The sequence below is a fragment of the Bidens hawaiensis genome, unplaced genomic scaffold, assembly GCF_021521415.1.
Source record: "Bidens hawaiensis isolate Kalapana, Puna unplaced genomic scaffold, B.hawaiensis_p1.1 tig00004474_1, whole genome shotgun sequence".
Lineage (NCBI taxonomy): Eukaryota > Viridiplantae > Streptophyta > Magnoliopsida > Asterales > Asteraceae > Bidens > Bidens hawaiensis.
Window position 1 is genome coordinate 163418 of NW_027491269.1, and position 22198 is coordinate 185615.

At 40.8% G+C, this 22198-nt stretch overlaps 1 protein-coding gene and 1 long non-coding RNA gene across 2 annotated transcripts in view; both read left to right on the forward strand.

Annotated features, from left to right (window-relative positions):
- The first annotated feature begins 2342 nt into the window (after positions 1 to 2342).
- Positions 2343 to 22198, forward strand: part of LOC143626655 (uncharacterized) — a 41188-nt gene continuing 21332 nt past the window's right edge. Inside the window, exons 1-2 of the long non-coding RNA XR_013152458.1 lie at positions 2343 to 2432; positions 5660 to 5730. This is a non-coding gene — a long non-coding RNA (uncharacterized LOC143626655). The remainder of the gene's footprint in view (positions 2433 to 5659; positions 5731 to 22198) is intronic.
- On the forward strand, positions 9600 to 10726 carry LOC143626654 (uncharacterized). The gene is made up of 2 exons (XM_077096658.1): positions 9600 to 10658; positions 10701 to 10726. The coding sequence occupies exon 1, from the start codon at positions 9765 to 9767 to the stop codon at positions 10437 to 10439; it is 675 nt and encodes a 224-aa protein (XP_076952773.1). The 5' UTR covers positions 9600 to 9764; the 3' UTR covers positions 10440 to 10658; positions 10701 to 10726.

Here is a 22198-nt window from a genome sequence, read left to right on the forward strand (position 1 = left end):
CAAGTTGATATGCGTCACATCACATGTGTTGGATAGTCTTTCCATCTCCAACGTGCTATTATTAATTATATCAATTTCGAACTTTGATTCCCTCTTAAATTCCATCATACATATATTTTTTAGAGCTGAGTGTCTCTCTTGAAGCCACATCTCTATGTCCATGGATAGAGGTACAGTGTGCCTATATCCCATCTTCCCAGACCCTACTTATAGCTTTGCTATTGGTGGGATTCCACTATGTATGATTGATTGATTGATTGATTGAATATCTTATTATGTGTCTCCCGTCCGACAAAAAAAATCCTTTGAGTATATTTTGTTAGGTTTGGGCATATAAAATTATTGTCACGTTAGAAAAAGAACCAACTTGATCAAGTGGATGTTGTTTAGTAAACAATGTTTTTGTTAAATTCGAATCGATGTGGTATATATCACATTAGAAAAAAAAATCCTTCGATTCTTTTTTTTATATAAACAAATTTTTTTTGTCATTAAAAAAACAAAAAAGAAAAGATATATTATGAAAAATAAAAGGAAAAGAAAAACTCTTTAAAAAAAAACTTTTAAAATAATAATGATAATAAAAAAGATAACAAAATGGTAAAGAAAAAACAAAAATGTTTAAATTGTATTAATACAAAACTTGAAGGAGGGGATACGTTTAGTAAAAATGAAGTGGATGGAGTTACATTTAACAGCACCTTAACAATGTAACATGGGCTTTAAGCTGCTTCTTATTTTATTATTTATTTGAATAATGTTAAATTCTTATTTTATGCATGATTATGTATTAGCTTTTCTATGAAAAATCCACTTTCTAATTTAACATAATTTTTGTTTTCAATACTTATTTCATCTCCATATTAGAACAAAAATAATTAACTTAATGTGAAAGTCATTAAACTACAAATATTACTTACTTTTGTTCTATCTAAATCTAAATGTTTTTTTTTAAATAAAACTTTAAATTAAGTATTTAAAATTGCAACATTCTTCAAATGATTCACGTACATAATAATTATTTATATAATGTTACGTTACTTTTTTATAGCATAAATATGTTTGTGATAGACCATATTCGTATCCAATCAAATGTAACTTCTTTTTAATCTATGTTTTCCATACAAAAGAAGTTTCTATTATGAAAGAATTAACACACGCAATTAAGAAAAATAAGTAACACATGCCAATTAACAAAAGGAATAATTTTAATTATGGTAACCGTATTACAGAATTTTAAAAATTTACTATACTAAACCATTAGCATAATAAAACTTGGGCCCCGTACTCGCCATATAAAAATGACCTTGCGCGATAGAACCTTTATCCTCTTATCGAAAACAAAAATTACCACTGTTCTTCATTAATCCTTTCAACACCCAAACGTTAATCTTGTGTTTCCTTATGGACTATGAGTTTTTTAACGAGATCGTGCCTGGTTAATTATCTCATACAAAATATGAGAAGAGGTTTGATGTACACCAAAGAGTTTGCACCATCTCCTAAATCAACCTGTGCTGAAAATGGTGTTCTTCCTTGTAATGCTAAGATTCTTGCAACATCGGAGCAAGGAATCATGGTGTTTAATAACGCCGATCCAATGGATTTCACAAAAGAAATATACCATGTTTGTAAACTTACGACAAAGGAAGTTTTGGCATTGCCAAATCACAAACTATATCAAAACGCAGGGAAGTGTGCGATTGTCATGATGGGTTCGAAGCCATTACGTTACAAGATCATCAGATTTCCTGACCTCCTGTAAGTCTCTCGATCTCCTTCCTTCTCTATTTAAATATGACATAATGGTTTAGAGAATCATTTAACCAACTTCGTATAATTACACCGCTCATAACATCTAAACTTTATTCATAAAGTTTTATAAAAAGTGGGTGTTTCAAAACAAGCCACTCGCAAGCTTGTAGCTTTGTATGTGAATGTTTTTCTATTCTTATTTTAAGGAAATTTTAAATAACAAAGTAGATTAACCATGGGTCCGTGAATGATATATGTAATATGTGTAGTGACTTGCTTTTCCAAAAAAAAATATATGTTGCAGGGCTTTGTGACCGGGTGGAAAGTTCTACACTGCGTATGGTTGTGATGTATTCGACTCAATGGTGTGGGAATGGCGATCTTTAAAGCATGTAAAGTTGGCTAATTGTGTTTTCTTGACTAACTCGCAACAAATCACAAAGAGCAGTTCAATATACATGTTATTAGTATCGTATAACGACATCTTAAAGTTCGATGCACGTATAGAAAAATGGAAAGCGCTTTCGTCTCCAATTCCTTATGATGAATCTGACATTTTAACATCAATAGAGCTCTCGTGAAGTAAGGTGGAAGTCGGGGATTGACTTGTAATCCAACAAATGCAAATGGTTGTTGGGATATTTGGGTTATGAAGATGGATGGTTTATGGGAAAAAGGTGCTGCCATTAAAAGTGAGAGTAAAAGGGAGTCGCTTAAGGCGTTATATGATTTGGATACGCATGTTATGGTGTATGGCGATACACTCATGTTTGACAGGTTTAAACAAGGTAATAAGATGGTGAGTAAGGTCGTGTTGAATGACATCCCTTATCAAATGTTCTCGTTCTGATCAGATTTCGAGCCCGCTGATTTGGTGCATCCACATGCAGAATCAATCCTACAAATATGAATATCAATATTGTTCTTCAGTATCCCCATCAAACCCCCAAATCCCCCAAACGTTAGTCATGTTTTTCTCCTATATTATCAATCTGATCAAGAAAAATAACAAGATCGTGTATGGTTATCTCATACAAAATACGAGAAGAGGTTGGATGTACATAAAAGAGTTTGCACCATCTCCTGAATCAACCAGTGTTGAACTTGGTCTTCTTCTATATAATGCTCAGATTCTTGCAAAATTGGAGCAAGAAATCATGGTGTTTAAGAACCCCGATCCAATGGATTTCACAAAAGAATTATACCATGTTTGTAAACCTACGACTAAGCAAGTTTTGGCATTGCCAAATCCCAAACAAAATCAAATAGTAGGGAAGTTTGCGATTGTCGTGATGGGTTCGGAGCCATTACATTACAAAATCATCAGATTTTTTGACCACCCGTAAGTCTCTCTCCCTCGCTCTTTAAAACGGATATAATGTATAAGACAAACTTTTAACCAACTTCAACAGTCTAAACGTTATGCATTAACTATTTTTAAATGATATATATAATATGTGTACTGACTTGCTTTTTAATTAGTTGCAGGGTTTTGAGACGCCGGGAAAGTTCTACAGTGCATATGGTTGTGATATATTCGACACGATGAGGTGGGAACAGTGTACATCAGGGAAATTTTGATCTAAAAATGTCAAGATTTCAAAGTCAATGGACCAATTCGGCCAAATTCCAAACTCCAAAGTCTAAATTGAAAATTCTGTTTTCTTGTCCTTTCGCGATACGCGACGGGACAAAGGACGTGCCCATCGCGTATCGCGACGGTCTTGTTCAAAATGTTCTATAAGAGTCAACAGCGATACGCGATCGCTGTTGAATCAACGTCGTCGCGTATCGCGACGACGTGGTGTGACACGTGTGCCACGTGGCAGACGGTGGCACAGTGTGTCACCACGTGGCAACACGTCCGCCACGTGTCGCCACGTGTCCACACGTGGCACAACGCCTGCCACGTGTCGCCACGTGGCAGGTCTACGTGTTGACTCAGGTAACCTACGTCGCGATACGCGATGGGCTTGCCAGGGAGGCCGTCGCGTACCGCGACGTGTTCCAAGATTTTGCCTAAAAATAGCAGCTACGGGTTTATCACAAATCACACCTCAAACACACATACAACTCTCTCTCTAACATCTCTCTAGATCCCGACAATCATACCCACGATCCACCTCTAAGTTCGTGCCCCGATTCCTCGATAAACGTACCCTCGACTCCTCAATATTCGAGCTATATTTCAACGACTTTCCAACAACAAAGGTGGTGCCATCTCGACGTCCTGACGATTTCCTCGTAAAGCGTTCCGATGGGTGGAGGAACATTGGTGTACCTCGTTGTGCGTGCCGAGGAGAGGTATTGATCGAGAAAGGTTGAGAAAGAGTGAAGGACGTTGAAGTGCTGCTCAAATTTCTTGGGTTATTATAAGCCGACAAAGGTAGGCATAATGCCCGAATAAAATAATAATAAAATATTATAAAAGGCTTAATACCCTAAGTCGAGGTTATACTCGATACCTCGATAAACAAAAGAAATCAATAACAAAGAAAAGAAATACAAAAATATAAATAGATGTATATATATGTGTGTATAAATATTCTTTGTTATAAATATTACTTAAGTAATAATGAGTATTCTTAAATAATAAAGAAAAGAATACGTTTCTTAAAGAAGAAGAAACGTAGGGTTTTATAAATAAACTAAAGGTTTATATATTACTTTTAAAACTAAAGGTTTTAAAGTAAAAAAGATTTTGAACTAAAGATTCATCGAGGTAAAATAAGACTAAAGGTCTTAAGCCGGATTGTATATCCGACTAGCAAAAGTTTACTCGTACTATAGGTGCTAGATAGCAAAAGGGAAAGACCCACGAACGGTGTTTGAAGCCGATCCCAATTGAAAAGGTGAATACGCCCCACTTTTACAAACTTAATTTCAAACGAGTCAACTTGTTATATGAAAAACTTTACATGAGACTAAGTGTCTCTAAAAACATTATGAATAAAAGTAAAAGCCTAGCTCTCAGGCTATAGTATATGTTTGTCTGGATCCTTACATATGTGGTAAAACGCGGTGAGCATGTCGCACCACGCTTGGTCACGACCTCCAGCCACGATGGGCGGACCTATGTACGTTCGAGTGAGACTGACAATGTGTATATTTATGGTACCTAAGTACGTCGAAATGTTGCGGTGTTTTGCTGGGGTGACTTAGTGTAGAGACTCGAGTTTATAATGATATTCTTAACTTGATTATTCCTAAGACAAGATGGGCCGAGACTTACGTGGTCTCGAGGGGTGATTAAGTAAAGAAAATATTTTTTTTAGCGTTAGCATATTCACCAGGATTCGTTGCTGACGTATTTTTTTAACATTTTGCAGGTAATCAAGAATAGAACTTGAAGAACGAAGGGCTTAAAAATCCGATGGCTTGGATATTTTTGTTTAAATATTAAATATGATGGTTTTTGTAAACTTATAAACAAGTAAACCTAAATGAGACTTTTGTCTCGTCTTTTATAATATAAATATTTATAATCTAAATCCACATGTTTTTATAAGACTTCCGCATTAACCCGCAACTCTGATTTATTTACAAATGTGGTACCAACGGTTGATCGCACTCCTAGGCCTTAGATGGGAGTGTGACAAATAGTGATCTCTAAAGCATGTGAAGTTGGTTGAGGGTGTTTTCTTGACTAACTCACAACCAATCACAAACAACGGTTCAATATACATTTTATTATGAAATAACGATATCTTAGAGTTCAATGCATATACAGAAAAATGGAAAGTCTTTACGTCTCCAATTCCATATGATGAATCTAGCATTTTAACACCATCAGTAGAGCTCGTGAAATATGGTGGAAGTTTGGCATTGGCTTGTGGTCCAGCAAACGTAATGGTTGTTGGGGTATTTGGGTTATTAAGATGGACGGATTGTTGGAGAAATTAAGAAGGCGATGCTGTTAAATGTGAAAGTAAAATTAGGGAGTCACTAAAGGCCTTATATGATTCGGATACAAGCGTTATGGTATATGACGATATGCTCATAAGGTCGTCTTGAATGACGTGGTCCCTTATCAAATGTTTTCCTTTCGATCAGATTTCGAGCGAGTTGATTTGGTGCATCCACGTGTGGAATCAATTCTTAATAGTGCTTGGTTTAGACTCAGATGGAGATGTACAGTGATCCTCTTTCTTCTTGTAGTAATTGACGTAGCTTATTAAGGACCTGGGGATACGTATTAAAAATAATCTATCTCCATTTAAATTTCCTTAAAAACAACCAAACGATTTACAATGAAGTGGCAGGTAAGCGGGCAACAAGCTGCGCCGCAACCCCCTTTTGGATAACAAACTCAATCCTACTAAAAACAAAGTTTCGGTTCTTCTAGGCCGATAAGTTACTATCCATGACTTTCTAAACTCTATTCAAAAGGTCCACGGCATCCGGAGCTAAGAAACCAAAAGTGTCAAAGGCGAAGGAGATAAACACGGGTTGATTCTCCAAACAGTCTCTCTCGTGTTTAGCAACGTTACCCATTGCCCCTAAGTCAAACAAGAGGGGACACTCCTGTGAGGTCTACACAAGCGTGTTTTCCCCCTATCCACCCAAAAACAAGAATATCGGTCGAAAATTTTGAGCCCGGTGATGGTATATTCAACAGTTACCTAAACTTAGGACGGTTATCTATGTATTTTATTACGTTCAATATCCTAATTTTCAGTGTGTATTTCGTTTATATTTTAGACTTACTTTATGTATTTGGCTTAACTCTTTTCTGGATTTTTGTACCTATGTTTAGGAATCATATAAACAAAAATGTCTGTTGGTGAAGTACCATTTATGAATTAACTTTTTTTGTGATTTGTTTGCAGTTAATTACGTTGTCATTATTTCAATTCAGCTTTGGTTCTGATCGTAACTTGTTCGATAAAATGCCCGTATTAATGAATATAGGGTTAACAAGAGTTCGGCCTAGCTCATTAGGCAAAGTCCAATATGGGGTACTCTTTACCTTATTGACATTCAAGTGATCATATTGAAAAATTTTGGATAATGACACTGCATTTCATACTGTCTAAGCCCAAAAGAAATAGCATTAAGGAGTCATTATTTTAAAAAGTTTTGGTATGAGTTGAATCATAATATTTTTTTATATGATTACCATTGTGTAGTTCTTAACTTCTTATCATAAGATGTACTTAATTGGTTATTGCAATTTTTGGTTGAATTTGGTTGTATCAAAGTATGGCGTGGTAAAAACATTATCTTGAATCTTGATCTTCCACTTAAGTGGTTCAAGTAGTCGCACTTGGTCGTGAGGTAAGTAAGCATGGAACAAGTTGATTTGTGTCACATCACATGTGTTGGAAATCAGGTTTAACGACACAGGACACGATATGTGTTGGAAATCAGGTTTAACGACACATGATACGAAATTTGATCTCAACCAAAATCGATATTTTCTGTTTATTATAATTCTTGACACTAGCACACTAATTACATAAACTCTACCCATCTATTTATACTAACACCCTAACCTCAAAAACATGACAACCTATTTTAAGGGGGGGGGGGGTATAACTCATAATATTCTAAGCATGTTTAAAGGGATGTAATCTTTATACGGCTTACTTACTCTCGTGGTGTTTGTACATGTCTATACGGCTCGTATATGCTTGTATGAGTCGTATTGGTCACGCGTGGCTGAAAAGTACATATAGGACTTCAATAGCTCGTATAGAGCCTAACACAACATATAAACTCATACGACCCGCATAGGATCTTTGATCATACAAGTGAGCTAACAAGTCCTCGATCACGTACCAAGCTAGCCGTGACCTTAGAAACACCTAAAGGTATGTTCTTTAACCTTAAAGGTTACGTTTTTATGAACGGTTTGCTATGAAACTTAACCCTAAAGTAGGTCAGGTCTAAATGCTTCATAAAAATGCAAACTTGATGATTAGAATGAACTTAATAGACCTATGGCAATATACGGCTCATAAATAAACCCTAGATCTAACTTATAACGTTTTAACCCTATAAAGGTTTAAGCTTTATGTCTAAAACGGGTTAGATCTTGTAGCCATGGTGATAATGGGTGTATAACGGCTAAAATGGTGGAGAAAATGGTTAAGTTCATGGTATAAACCATAAAATGGTTAACTGAGCTAAGGAAAGAAATGTTAAGGTAGAAAAATGAGCTGAAAGCATATAACCTGAAGGTTCTCGGCCAGGACTAATGGTTTCCAGCCAAAATGGGTTCTCGGTCAACGAGGGTTCTCGGTGTCTCGGGGTTCTCGGTCACCAAAGGTTTTTGGTCAGATACGGGTTCTCGGCCAAACATGTGTTTTCGATCAAGCATGGTTCTCGGTCATGAGTTCTCTGCCAAAGGGTTCTCGGCCATGTTTTCGGCCACCCCATTCTGTTGGGTTTTGGGCCTAAATCCAGTTGGGCCCAGATACCATATTGAACGCCTATTATCTTAGGCTTAGCAAACAAGCCCAACTTTGTAAATAATTTAAAATGTTAATGGAAAATACCTTAAGACGGTTAATGAAAATAAAATTTTTCCAAGCTGACCAGGCAGCTTAACCCTAGCCAGGGGCTCTGCCCCTTGGACCCCGCTAGGGGCTGCCGCCCCTAGAACCCCCGCTGCCAGGGGCGCTGCCCCCGGACCCCCATTCGTTGTGGGTTATATAAAGATAGAAATACGATATGAGTAGTACTAGTTAACTGATACATGTAAATATTATACAGTTAGCCGTGCACAGCTCAAGAAGGGAATAACGATTAACGGAGAGCGTAACAGAATTCAGGTGAGTTTCTAGCCCCATTCCTTGTTATGTTTTTCGGGGCTGTGTGCATACTTGATGTGATTAGTTAATACACTTACCTTAAGTGGTAAGTGTATGCCTATTATGTTATATGTAAAGGTTATGAATGAATGCTTGATGGTACATGAACGATCTTCGGATAATGCATGTATTGTTAGGAGATAGTTTAAAGAGGTGAGTGTTTATATATGTTGTATGTATGTTATAGATTAACGAGTACGTAAGAAAGTATATAAAATCTATGAAAAGAAAGGAAAGTATGATATGAAGGAATTGACAGTAAAGGGTGGCAGACCCTAATAATATCTGTGAAGGAGGGTGGCAGACCCTAATAATATCTGTGATGTTATAGGCCGAGAGGCTCTTCAAGGGTGGCAGACCCTAATAATATCTGTGAGGTTATAGGGCGAAAGGCTCTTTAAAATGTATGATTATGTTTGCAAAGAAATATAAAATCTATGAAAGAAAGGAAGTATGAAAGTAAGAATGAAAGTATATGTATTTAAGTACGTAATGTAAGGAGGTATTGTATGTTATGTGATTAAATAGAACTTACTCAGCGTAGCTGACTTTTAGTATGCACGCAGGTGTATAGATTGAGACAGTTAGCTTGAGGAGGACACATGGAAGGATTGGACGAGGCTGGCATCTGAAGATTTGCCATGATATCTATTACTATATTTTATGTTATGTTTTTAAAAAGACAAGATTCTGGATGATTGTAACGAATGTTTTAAGTTTTATTACTTCCGCGAAATGTTTTAGTTATCTCTGATATAATAAACTGCGTTTATGAGTAAATCCAACGTCCAAATGTGAGGCACCGGTAACGGGGCCTTACGAGTTGGTATCAGAGCAAAGTTCGAGAGATTTAAGCATCCTACATGCTTAGACTCGAACAGAGAATGGGATTTAAGTAAGAAAAGAAAGAAGATGCCAGTTCGAGAATGCCATGTGTCGCTCAGGAAAGCTCAGTAAAGGTAAGATGTATGATTAAGTGATTTATGTTAAATGATAAATAAAGGATATGTGAACGATATGGATAGGATTAAATGATTGTTTTGATTGACTAACTGTTTAAAGTAGAATTAGCACAAATAGACTCATAAGGGGAAGTGTATAGGACACGGAAAGTAACGTGATCAGCTAATCACAGATGGCCACTATTATTACCTGTTAGCCTTACTATCCTTGTACTAAACAATTCCTCGAGTGATGGCGCTTGTTTTTTCCTTCCAGAGTACGATGGCTGGATCTAGGGTAGTTGTTGGAGCAGGAGGCCGCACCGGACGTCGTGGCAGGCCTCGTCGTGTCCAACAACCTTCGGTTGAAGCAGCTTCTAACACGGGAGAAGAAGGAAGCGCAGCTGGAGGAAACCTTAACAACAATGAAAGGGTTCAACTCCATCCCTTAATCCAAGCAGCTATTGTTCAAGCCGTAGCCACTGCGGTGAAGAACTTGAACCCAGAGGGGTCTGCAGGAGGCCGTGAAAGAACTGCTGAAGGAGCGGGAGGAGGCGGTAGGAAAGATGATGAAGGAGAGAGGGAGGCTTCGAGTTTGGTAAGGTCTGTGAAGGTTGATGATAGAAAGAGGGGCCGAGGTGGGTGCAACTATAAGTCCTTCAAGGGTTGTGACCCACCGAAGCTGACTGGTTTGGGAGACACAATCGCTACTCTCCAATGGATAACCGCCATGGATAAGATTATCCGCATTAGCGAGTGCCGAACCGACCAAGCTGTTGGTCATGCCACCCAATCATTTGGAGAGGAGGCGATGTATTGGTGGGAGTCGGTTGAGCAGAGGAAGAGTCGGGAAGAGATAAAGGCAATGAAGTGGGATGATCTGAAGGAGCTGGTAATGAAGAGGTTCTGTGCTGATGCAGAAGTTTAAAGAGTTGAGATGAAGTTTTTGAATTTGAAGGCGGGTAAGATGACACACCGCGAGTACACTACTGAGTTCAACCACCTATCTAGGCTCGTACCAGACATGGTGAACTCTAAGGCCAAACGAATCAAGTGTTATGTGAGAGGGCTACCGCAGAACGTCCGCACATTGGTCAAGACTAGTAAACCTGCTACTTTTGACTCTACTGTCGAACTTGCAGAGATGGTTTACGCTGATCTGGCGGTGGACGAGGTGGTGGTAGAAGAGAAGAAAGAGAAGAAATGGGTTGTTCCTGCTAAACGACCTCGTACTCAGTTGTAGAACTCCAAAGATAAGAAACAGAAGGTGTGGGAAAGGAAGTCGGGTAAGACTTGTGGTAAGATGCACGGTGGTGAGTGCAAGTGGGGTACGGGTTCCGATGTGTGCCATAGGTGTGGGAAACCTCATAGTGGAGAGTGCAGGCTAGGGTCAAATTCCTGTTACAAATGTGGGAAGGTGGGGCATTACGCTCACGAATGTCAACTCCGAACCCACATGTTACAAATGCGAGAAGACGAGTCATATGGCCAGAGAATGTACTGAAGCTGCTGGTGGTGGAAAGAAAGATGCTGAACCGTCAAGGCCAAAGACCAGAGCCTACATGCTGACTCAGGAGCAAGCCAAACAAATTCCAGACGTTGTGACATATACGTTTTTAATAAACGGTGTATCTGCTTCGGTATTATTTTATTCGGGTGCAAATAGCAGTTTTGTAGCTACACCATTTAGTAAATTAGCTAAAATGAAATGTTGCTGAGTGTCTGAAACTTTTATAGTAGAAACCACCAGTGACACTTCGGTTAAAATAATAAAATTGGTTAAGGACTGTAAGATAGAGTTAGAAGGACATGAGTTCCTCGTTACCTTGTATGTTATGATCTTGGGAGGGTTCGATGTGGTTTTGGGTATGGATTGGTTGTCTGAGTATAAGGCTCAGATAGTATGTAAGAGTAGGATGATAAGGTTGAAGTCCTTGGATGGTAGTACGGTGAAGGTATATGGTGATAAGGAAAGTTTTGGGCTTAATGTCATTTCGATGATAAAAGCCGAGGGTCTGTTAAGGCAAGGGTGCTGTGCCTATCTAGCGTATGTTGTCAACGTTATGGCTGAGACGAAAGAAATGAAAGATGTTCCTATCATGCACGACTACCCAGAAGTATTCCCAGAGGATCTTCCGGGGTTGCCACCGGAGCGAGAAATAGAATTCCAGATAGATTTAGTACCAGGAGCCCAACCCGTTGCAAAAGCACCTTACCGTCTAGCGCCGTCCGATATGAAAGAATTGATGTTCCAACTGCAAGAACTCCTTGACAAGGGTTTTATTAGACCGAGTGTTTCTCCATGGGGTGCACCAGTGTTGTTCGTGAAGAAGAAGGATGGAAGTATGAGAATGTGCATGACTATCACGAGTTGAATAAGCTTACGGTAAAGAATAGATATCCTTTGCCAAGGATTGATGATCTGTTTGACCAACTGCAAGGTTCAAGTTGGTTCTCACGAATAGATCTCAGATCAGGCTATCATCAGCTGAAGGTGAAGGAGGCAGACATCCCTAAGACAGTGTTCCGAACGCGGTATGGACACTACGAGTTCCTCGTGATGTCATTCGGTCTAACAAATGCTCCTGCAGCATTTATGGACATGATGAATAGGGTGTGTCGGCCAATGTCGGATAAGTCAGTTATTGTCTTCATTGACGATATATTGATTTATTCAAAGAGCGAGTCTGATCACACTGAGCATTTGAAAGAGGTATTGGAGACTCTGAAGAAAGAGAAGTTGTATGCTAAGTTTTCGACATGCGCATTCTGGTTGAGAGAAGTGCAATTTCTAGGTCACGTGATTAATCCTAAAGGGATTACCGTGGACCCAGCTAAGATTGACGCGATAACTAATTGGAAAACTCCACAGAATCCGACTGATATACGAAGCTTCTTAGGGTTAGCTGGCTACTATAGGAGATTCATCGAAGGTTTCTCCAAGATAGCCGCACCTTTGACCGGTATGACCCGAAAGTCGATAATATTCAGTTGGGGTAAGTTTCAGGAAGAAGCTTTTCAGTAGTTAAAGAAGAGACTCATGCAAGCTCCAATCTTTGCTTTACCCGATGGTGACGAGGACTTGGTTGTTTGCACTGATGCTTCGCATCGTGGGTTAGGTTGCGTGTTGATGCAACGAGGAAAAGTGATAGCTTACGCATCTAGACAGTTTAACGTCCATAGAGTACTTATCCGACGCATGACTTAGAGTTAGCAGGGGTAGTGCCCGCTCTTAATATCTGGAGACATTACCTATATGGTACCAAGTGTACCATTTACATAGATCATAAGAGTCTAAAGTACTTCTTCGAGCAGAAGGAGTTGAACATGAGACAAAGGAGGTGGTTGGAGTTGATTAAGGACTACGACTGCGATATTAAGTACTACCCTGGCAAAGCTAATGTGGTCACTGACGCACTAAGCCATAAGAATGAGGAGGTCCTTGCAACAGTAAAGTCTTACCAGTTGATTATGAATTCAAGCCTATTTGAAGAAATTACCAAAATGCAATCAGAAGTGTTGGTAGAAGAAAGGCTAGTGAAGAAAGAAATGATTTTCGGTCAGTAGGACGAGCTGATGGAAAACACTCATGCTGTTAAGACTAGGTTTGACCGTATGTGGATTCCATGCCATGGAGTTATCAGAGGTCGAATCTTAGATGAAGCTCATAAGTCAAGATATTCAATTCATCTAGGAGCTACGAAGATGTACCAAGATTTGAAAAGAGACTACTGGTGGCCAAGAATGAAGAATGATGTAGTAGATTATGTCAGTAAATGCGTAACTTGTTTACAAGTCAAAGCCGAACATCAAAAGCCTTATAGAAAATTGCAGCCGCTCGAGATTCTTGAGTGGAAATGGGAACACATCACCATAGATTTCATAACTAAGCTACCTCATACAACTAAGCATCATTATACCATCTGGGTGATTGTGGACCACTTGACCAAGAGTGCTCACTTTCTGCCCATACGAGAGGCTATCTCGTCAGAAACGTTAGCAAGCTTGTTCATTAAAGAGGTTGTAACCAAGCATGGAGTACCGTTATCAATCGTGTCTGATAGAGATACTCAGTTAACTTCGAGGTTTTGGAAGAAGTTCCATGAATCTATGGGAACGAGATTGAACATCAGTACGGCATATCATTCTCAAACAGATGGACAATCTGAAAGGACGATCCAAACCCTTGAGGATATGCTACGTGCTTGTGTTTTAGACTTTGGTGGAAGTTGGGATGATCATCTACACCTAGCAGAGTTCTCCTATAACAACAGCTACTATTTAAGTATTGGTATGCCACCGTTTGAAATGTTATATGGTAGACGATGTAGAGCTCTCGTATGTTGGGGAGAGAATGGTCAGAAGGAAATGGGAAGCTTAGAGGTGGTTCAAGAGACATCTTCAAAGTTCGATCAGATTAAGGCTAGAATGAAGGCTGCCCAAGACAGACAAAAGTCGTATGCTGATAAGTGGTGACGACCGATTGAGTTTAACGTTGGTGACAATGTGATGTTCAAGGTCTCGCCTTGGAAAGGGATCATTCGTTTTAGAAAGAGGGGAAAATTGAGTCCGAGGTACATTGGACCGTTTAAGATCTTAGATCGTGTGGGTGAAGTAGCTTATAAGCTGGATTTATCTAACGAGTTAGAAGGAATTCATTCAACCTTCAATGTTTCTCATATGAGGAAATGTCTAGCCGATGACACGTCTCACGTGCCATTGATGGACATCGAGGTTGTTGAACAGCTGAACTACATTGAACAATCGATAGAGATTGTTGATCGTAAGGAAAAACAACTTCGTCACAACGTTATACCATTAGTAAAAGTGATATGGAAGCATCGCAAAGGGTCAGATGCCACTTGGGAAGCTGAGGATGAGATGCACAAGTTTTACCCAAGTTTGTTTAAGTAAGAGTTAGGTTTCGGGGATGAAACCTCTTTAAGGAGGGAAGACTTGTAATATTCCAAAATTTCGAATAATAATAATAATAATATTGTATATTAACTCGTTATGACGGAAAAGTTTACTTGAGTTAATAGATAAATAGTAAAATGGTAAAAGGGAAAGATAAGTAGGCTAATTAAATGGAATTAATCATGGACTAAAAAGGAAAGATGGGCCTTAGGTCCATGGGCTTAAGGAAGTATAAATACCCCTTTAAACCCTAATCCTTTCCATTTCCATCCATTCTACACATTTGCCTACACCTTAAAACACACACTTAAGCCAAATACACCTCCATAGCCGTCGGCCACCATCTGAACCCGAGACCAGGCATCAAAACATAGGATCTTTGATCATACAAGTGAGCTATCAAGTCCTCGATCACGTACCAAGCTAGCCGTGACCTTAGAAACACCTAAAGGTATGTTCTTTAACCTTAAAGGTTACATTTTTATGAACGGTTTGCTATAAAACTTAACCCTAGAGTAGGTCGGGTCTAAATGCTTCATAAAAATGCAAACTTGATGATTAGAATGAACTTAATAGACCTATGGCAATATACGACTCATAGATAAACCCTAGATCTAACTTATAACGTTTTAACCCTATAAAGGTTTAAGTTTTATGTCTAAAATGGGTTAGATCTTGTAGCCATGGTGATAATGGGTGTATAACGGCTAAAATGGTGGAGAAAAGTGGTTAAGTTCATGGTATAAACCATAAAAAGGTTAACTAAGCTAAGGAAAGAAATGTTAAGATAGAAAAATGAGCTGAAAGCATATGACCTGAAGGTTCTCGGCCAGGACTGAGGGTTTCCGGCCAAAATGGGTTCTCGGTCAACGAGGGTTCTCGGTGACTCGGGGTTCTCAGTCACCAAAGGTTTTCGGTCAGATACGGGTTCTCGGCCAAACATGTGTTTTCGGTCAAGCATGGTTTTCGGTCATGAGTTCTCTGCCAAAGGGTTCTCGGCCATGTTTTCGGCCACCCCATTCTGTTGGGTTTTGGGCCTAAATCAAGTTGTGCCCAGATACCATAATGAATGCCTATTATCTTAGGTTTAGCAAACAAGCCCAACTTTGTAAATTATTTAAAATGTTAATGGAAAATGCCTTATGACAGTTAATGAAAATAAAATTTTCCCAAGCTGACCTGGCAGCTTAACCCTAGCCAGGGGCTCTGCCCCTTGGACCGCGCTAGGGGCTGCCGCCCCTAGAACCTCGCTGCCAGGGGCGCTGCCCCCGGACCCCCATTCGTTGTGGGTTATATAAAGATAGAAATACGATATGAGTAGTACTAGTTAATTGATACATGTAAATATTATACAGTTAGCCGTGCACAGCTTAAGAAGGGAATAACGATTAACGGAGAGCGTAACAGGATTCAGGTGAGTTTCTAGCCCCATTCCTTGTTATGTTTTCGGGGCTGTGTGCATATTCGATGTGATTAGTTAATACACTTACCATAAGTGGTAAGTGTATGCCTATTATGTTATATGTAAAGGTTATGAATGAATGCTTGACGGTACATGAACGATCTTCGGATATTGCATGTATTGTTAAGGGATTGTTTAAAGAGGTGACTGTTTATATATGTTGTATGTATGTTATAGATTAACGAGTACGTAAGAAAGTATATAAAATCTATGAAAAGAAAGGAAAGTATGATATGAAGGAATTGACAGTAAAGGGTGGCAGACCCTAATATCTGTGAAGGAGGGTGGCAGACCCTAATAATATCTGTGAAGGAGGGTGGCAGACCCTAATAAAATCTGTGAGGTTATAGGCCGAGAGGCTCTTAAAGGGTAATTAGTATGCACGCAGGTGAATAGATTGAGACAGTTAGCATGAGGAGGACACATGGCAGGATTGGACGAGGCTGGCATCTGAAGATTTGTCATGATATCTATTACTATATTTTATGTTATGTTTTTAAAAAGACAAGATTCTGGATGATTGTAACGAATGTTTTTTATTACTCCCGCGAAATGTTTTAATTATCTCTGATATAATGAACTGCGTTTATGAGTAAATCCAACATCCAAATGTGAGGCATCGGTAACGGGGCCTTACATACTCGAATGGAGATTGAGTACGAGCGGCTTTAATCGGGAGGATCGTTAGTATCAAAAATTAAAACAGATAAACGAAAACTCGGCCTGCCTCCCGAGAGCGCTTGGTTTAACGGGTCGTCAGCCAGACCCCTCCATCACGCCTATTCATCAGTAAAGGCGTTGAAGTACAAGACCTTAGTCGTCTGCTCCGCAACCGTCTAACCTATGTAGTGCTTCAACCTGTAATAGTTCACCTTAAACTTCCCACTTTCGTCTTCAATCTCAGTTGTGCCATACGAGAATACCTCAGTACTGGTGAACGGGCCTGACCATCGGGAATTCAACTTCCCCGGAAATAACCATAATCAGGAATTGTATAGCAAAACCCGATCCCCACACTTGAACTGCTTATTTCCCTTCAGTTTACGATCATGTAGTTCCTTCGTCCGCTGCTTATAACTATATGAATGCGCATATGCATGATCCCACAGCTCCTCTAACTCATGCAACTGATGGAAATGATTCTTGCCCGTGGATGAAAGATCGAGGTTAACTGTTTGAAGCGCCCAACAAGCACGGTGCTCCAACTCAACAGGCAGATGGCAGGCTTTCCTATAAATCATCCGAAACGGTGTGGAACCGGTCGGAGTTTTGTACGCTATACGGAAAGCCCACAAAGCATCATCTAATTTGTCGGACCATTCCTTTCGGTTTAGCCCAACTGTCTTGTCAAGAATGCGTTTAATGCCCCGATTACTCACCTACACTTGTCCACTAGTCTGTGGGTGGTAGGCAATTGCAAGCGATGGGTGATCCCATAGCGTTGCAACGCGTTCTCCATCTACGTGTTGCAGAAGTGAGTACCTCGATCGCTGATCAAGGCTTTCGGTACACCAAAATGAGAGAAAAGATTTTTCAAAAATCTCACTACAACTCCGGCGTCATTAGTGGGAAAGGCTCTAGCCTCGACCCACTTGGAGACGTAATCAACTGCCACAAGTATGTACTTGTTCCCTCTAGACGATGGGAACGGGCCCATAAGATCAATACCCCAAATGTCAAAAACCTCGCAAACCTGAATAACATTTTAAGGCATCTCATTTCGAGATGAGATGTTACCGACACGCTGACATCGGTCACAGCTTTTAACGAACGCATGAGCATCTTTGACAATCGAAGGCCAACAGAATCCTGAATCAAATACCTTCTTAGCAGTAAGAACAGCACCATGGTGACCTCCTGTCGGTCTCGCATGACAGTGGCTCAAAATCCGCCACCCCTCTTCAACATCCACACAACTCCTCACCAGATGTTAGCACCTATGCGAAAAAGAACGGGTCATCCCAGATGTAGAACTTTGCGTCAGCAAAGAATTTCTTCTTTTGCTAGTGAGACATCCTCCTAGGGAGGTAACCATCAACGAGAAAGTTCGCGATATCGGCAAACCACGGGTAGCCGTCACCCTAGGCTCCGACAAACATGTGATTCTCTATCGGGAAATGATCATTGATGTTGACCCTAGCATCTCCAATCTCGGCTCTCTCAAGACGTGACAAATGATCGACCACTACATTCTCGGCCCCCTTTTTAACACGGATCTCAGTATCAAACTCCTGAAGCAGTAGAATCCATTGGATGAGACGAGTTTTAGAATACTGCTTGCTGAAAAGATAATGAATGGAAGTATGATCCGTGTAGACGACTGTTATGGACAGAACAAGATAGGACCTAAACTTATCAAATGCAAACACCATAGCTAATAACTCTTTCTCGGTGTTGGTGTAATTCTACTGAGTAGTGTTCAAAGTCAGGCTACAATAGTAAATCGGGTGGAAGTACTTCTCCTTCCGTTGTCCAAGCACAGCTTCTACGGCATAGTCGCTTGCGTCTCACATCAATTCGAATGGAAAAGACCAGTCAGGAGCAATCATGATCGGGGCGTTAACGAGTTTGTCTTTTAGAAGATCAAAAGCCTCGATACACTATTCAGAGAAGACAAATGGAGCGTCTTTCTCTAGTAGCTTAGTCATCGGTCTCACAACTTTTGAGAAATATTTAATGAACCGGCGATAAAAACTCGCATCACCTAAGAAGCTAAGGATGGATCTCGCAGAAGTGGGCGGGGGGGAGATTAGAAATGGTTTCAGTTTTAACTCAATCGACCTCGATCCCCGCACTCGAGATCCTATGTCCTAGAATGATGCCCTCGCGGATCATGAAGTGACACTTCTCCCATTTGAGGACTAGGTTGGTGTCGACGCAATGAGCCATCATCCTATCAAGGTTGGACAGACAATGATCGAAAGAATTCCCGAAGACAGAAAAATCGTCCATGAAGACCTCCATGGAATCCTTGATCATGTCATGAAAGATCGCCACCATACATCGCTGGAAAGTAGTTGGAGCGTTACAAAGTCCAAAGGGCATGCTTTTATAGGAAAACGTGTCGTAGGGGCAGGTGAATGTGGTTTTCTCCTGATCATTGGGAGAGATCGGGATTTTGAAATAACCGGAGAAACCATCCAGAAAGTAGTAGTATTGCTGACCCGCCAAACGCTCTAACATCTTATCAATGAAGGGTAGAGGAAAGTGATCTTCCTAGTGGCATCATTCAGTCTGTGGTAGTCGATGTAGACTCTCCAACCGGTCACGGTCCTAGTGGGAATAAGCTCGTTCCTTTCATTGGTGACGACAGTCATGCCACCCTTCTTGAGAACCACTTGGACCGGACTCACTCAGGCGCTCTCAGAGATGGGAAAAATGATTCCCCCATCAAGGAGTTTGATGATTTCTTTCTTAACGACCTATAGCATTTTCGGATTAAGCCTCCGTTGAGGCTGAATGACAGGTTTGAAATTATCCTCCATGAGGATTTGATGAGTGCAGAACGAGGGATTAATCCCTTTGATGTCGATGATCTTCCAAGCTATCGCCTCCTTGTGCTCTTTCAGCACCTTCAACAACTTCAACTTCTCGACCTCCATCAAGGCAGACACGATGATGACGGGTAGCTTCCTCTCTTCATCCAGAAATGCATACTCCAAGTGAGGGGTAGATCTTTATGTTGGAAGGAGGAGGGCTCTCAACGGAAGGTCGGTCTCTTGGATCGTCTCGCACGATCTCAACAACTGACTCTGAGTCTAGGCGTGGTGACACGGTGTCATCCATCAATGGTTGAGTGGTCATGGCAACCATATCGACCTCTGAATCTCCCTATCAAGAATATGAGGGTCCAAGGTAGGTCCTCCACAGATGTTAGTGAAAAACTCCCGCACATGCGATACGATGTTGTCAACCAAATACAGGGAGTCGTCAGTCGACTTGGGGTTTTTAGTGACTGTCTCACGTCAAAGGTGACGTTATCATCCCCAACTCTCAGAATCAGTTTGCCCTCACGGACGTCGATCAACGCCTGTGCGGTGTCAAGGAATGGTCGGCCTAAAATGAGCGGAATACTATCATCCTCATTCATATCCAGAATGACAAAGTCCACCGGGAAGATGAACTTGTCGATACGAACGAGAATGTTCTCGACCACCCCTCGCGGGTATTTCACGGAATGATCAGCAATATGGATACTCATTCCGGTTGGCCTCGGTTCGCCAAGACCCAACTTAGTGAAAACAAAATACGACAAAAGATTGATGTTGTCCCCAAGGTCGGCCAAAGCATTTCGAACCAAATCGTCTCTTAAGATGCAGGGAATCGTGAAACTCCCAGGATTGGCCATATTTTCAAGAAACTTGCTCTGCAACACTGAAGGGCACCCAACACTCAACGGAATAGAAGAGACCTCATCTAGCTTCTCCTTATTAGAGAGACTGTCCTTTAGGAATTTGGCATATTTAGGCATTTGAGTAAGCGCCTCAACAAAAGGAATGTTCAGGTGAAGTTGTTTGAGAAGTTCAAGGAACTTGGAGTTTTGCTCCTCGTCTCTGTCTGATCGGAGTCTCCAAGGATAAGGCAATTTGGGTTTGTAGACTCTCAGAGGTGGATTTGATGATGATGATGATGAAGGTATATCGGCTGTACTCGTTGGAATATTCTTCTTGTGTGCCTCGGCCGGAGGAAGCTCCATCTGGAACTCCTCGTCCACCTGCTCCTCTTCATTGACCAGAGGTATGACAACTCTCGAAGGATCATCCTTTTTCACTTCTTGCACCGCTCCTAGTAGTCACTGCTTTGGCGACCCCTCTCGGATTTTTCTCGGTATTACTCGATAGTGAACCTGGTGCTCTCTCGGATAACTGGCTGGCAATCTCTCCGACGTGACGCTCAAGATTAGCTAGAGATGTGGCCTGGTTCTTCAGTATAGCATCGTGTTCCGCAAATTTTGCCTCATTTGTCACTCGGTTCCTCTCATCTTGCTTCAGCAGCTCAGCCATCATGTCCTCCAGTGAGGATATCTTCTCCTCTCTCCACTTGTTCTGAACTCTCCTGACCTGAACTTCCCTGCCCAAATAGATTCTCTCGACGTTGGTTTTGGTATTGGACTTGGTAGCCACTGGCTTGTCCCCCTCGATAATTATTCCTCCAGCCATTGTTCCCGCCGAAGGTGGGGTTTTGATACCTCAAGGGGTTGTTGACAAAGTTAACCTCCTCTTGATGGCTACCGGGCTTAACATGACAGTCAATGGTGTCGTGACCCCTCGGCAAACCTCACACTTCGCGACGCTCTTAACGGTAAGATCTCTAACGAGTTTGTTCAAAGCATCAATTTGCACCTGCATGCTAGTGTTCGAATCCACCTGAAGTACTCCTCTCGATGACGTGGAAGAATTTTTGCCCCCGTGCCCCTTGTACCTTGCTGCTAGATCATCAATAAGGACGACGCACTCATCGGGATGTTTGTTCTTAAGGAGGTTCCCGTTAGCAATTTGGTTCAACATCTCTCTCACATGTTAAGTGGCTCCATTGTAGAATTTCTCAATAAGCATCCACTTATCTAAACCATGATGAGGACAACTAAGAAGGATGTCCTTGAATCTTTCCCAAACTTCCCCAAAAGACTCGTCGGACCTCATGGGGAAGGAACAAATCTCCTCACGGAGTCGAGCGGATTTAGATGGTGGAAAAAATTATGTCATGAATTTCTCTTGAAGGCCTGCCCAAGTGGTGATGGATCTAGCTGGTAGTGACTTAAGCCATTTGTAGGCCTTTTCGGCAAGTGAGAAGGGAAAAATACGGAGATAGATGGCTTCATCGTTCATCTTGCCGATATTGAAAGTTTCGCATATTTGAACAAACATGTCGATGTGGTTTGAATGATCTTCGCTCTCTAGCCCTTGGAATTGGAGTGAGGATGAATTGCATGACGTGGGCAGGGATGGACCCGTTGCCAGCGGCGGCACCTTCCGGTAAGGTAATGCTAGAATGAGGATTCGGAGTCGGCCTACCATAGTCAGCTACTACTCTCCTAGGCGGTTGGTCACCCATGTTCCTATCCCTAGAAGAAGAAGAAGAAGAAGAAGAAGATATCTGTGAAACAGAACGCTCTCTATCGGGCTGGACTTTCTCGGTATTGTCAGACGTTTCAAACTTCGGAGGTCCTTGTGAGTGGGTATGACGCATACGACTAAAAAGAAAAACTAAAATTAACTAGGCTAAAATTAAACTAAAAACAAATAACAACAAATAAGCAAGTAAAAAAAGAAAATAGGTAAGTCTCCAAACTCGGGTCGTTCTCTAAT

Excerpts from the sequence above, each read along its gene's own strand:
- LOC143626654 (XM_077096658.1), top strand. The coding sequence starts at position 9,765 with ATGGCGCTTGTTTTTTCCTTCCAGAGTACGATGGCTGGATCTAGGGTA.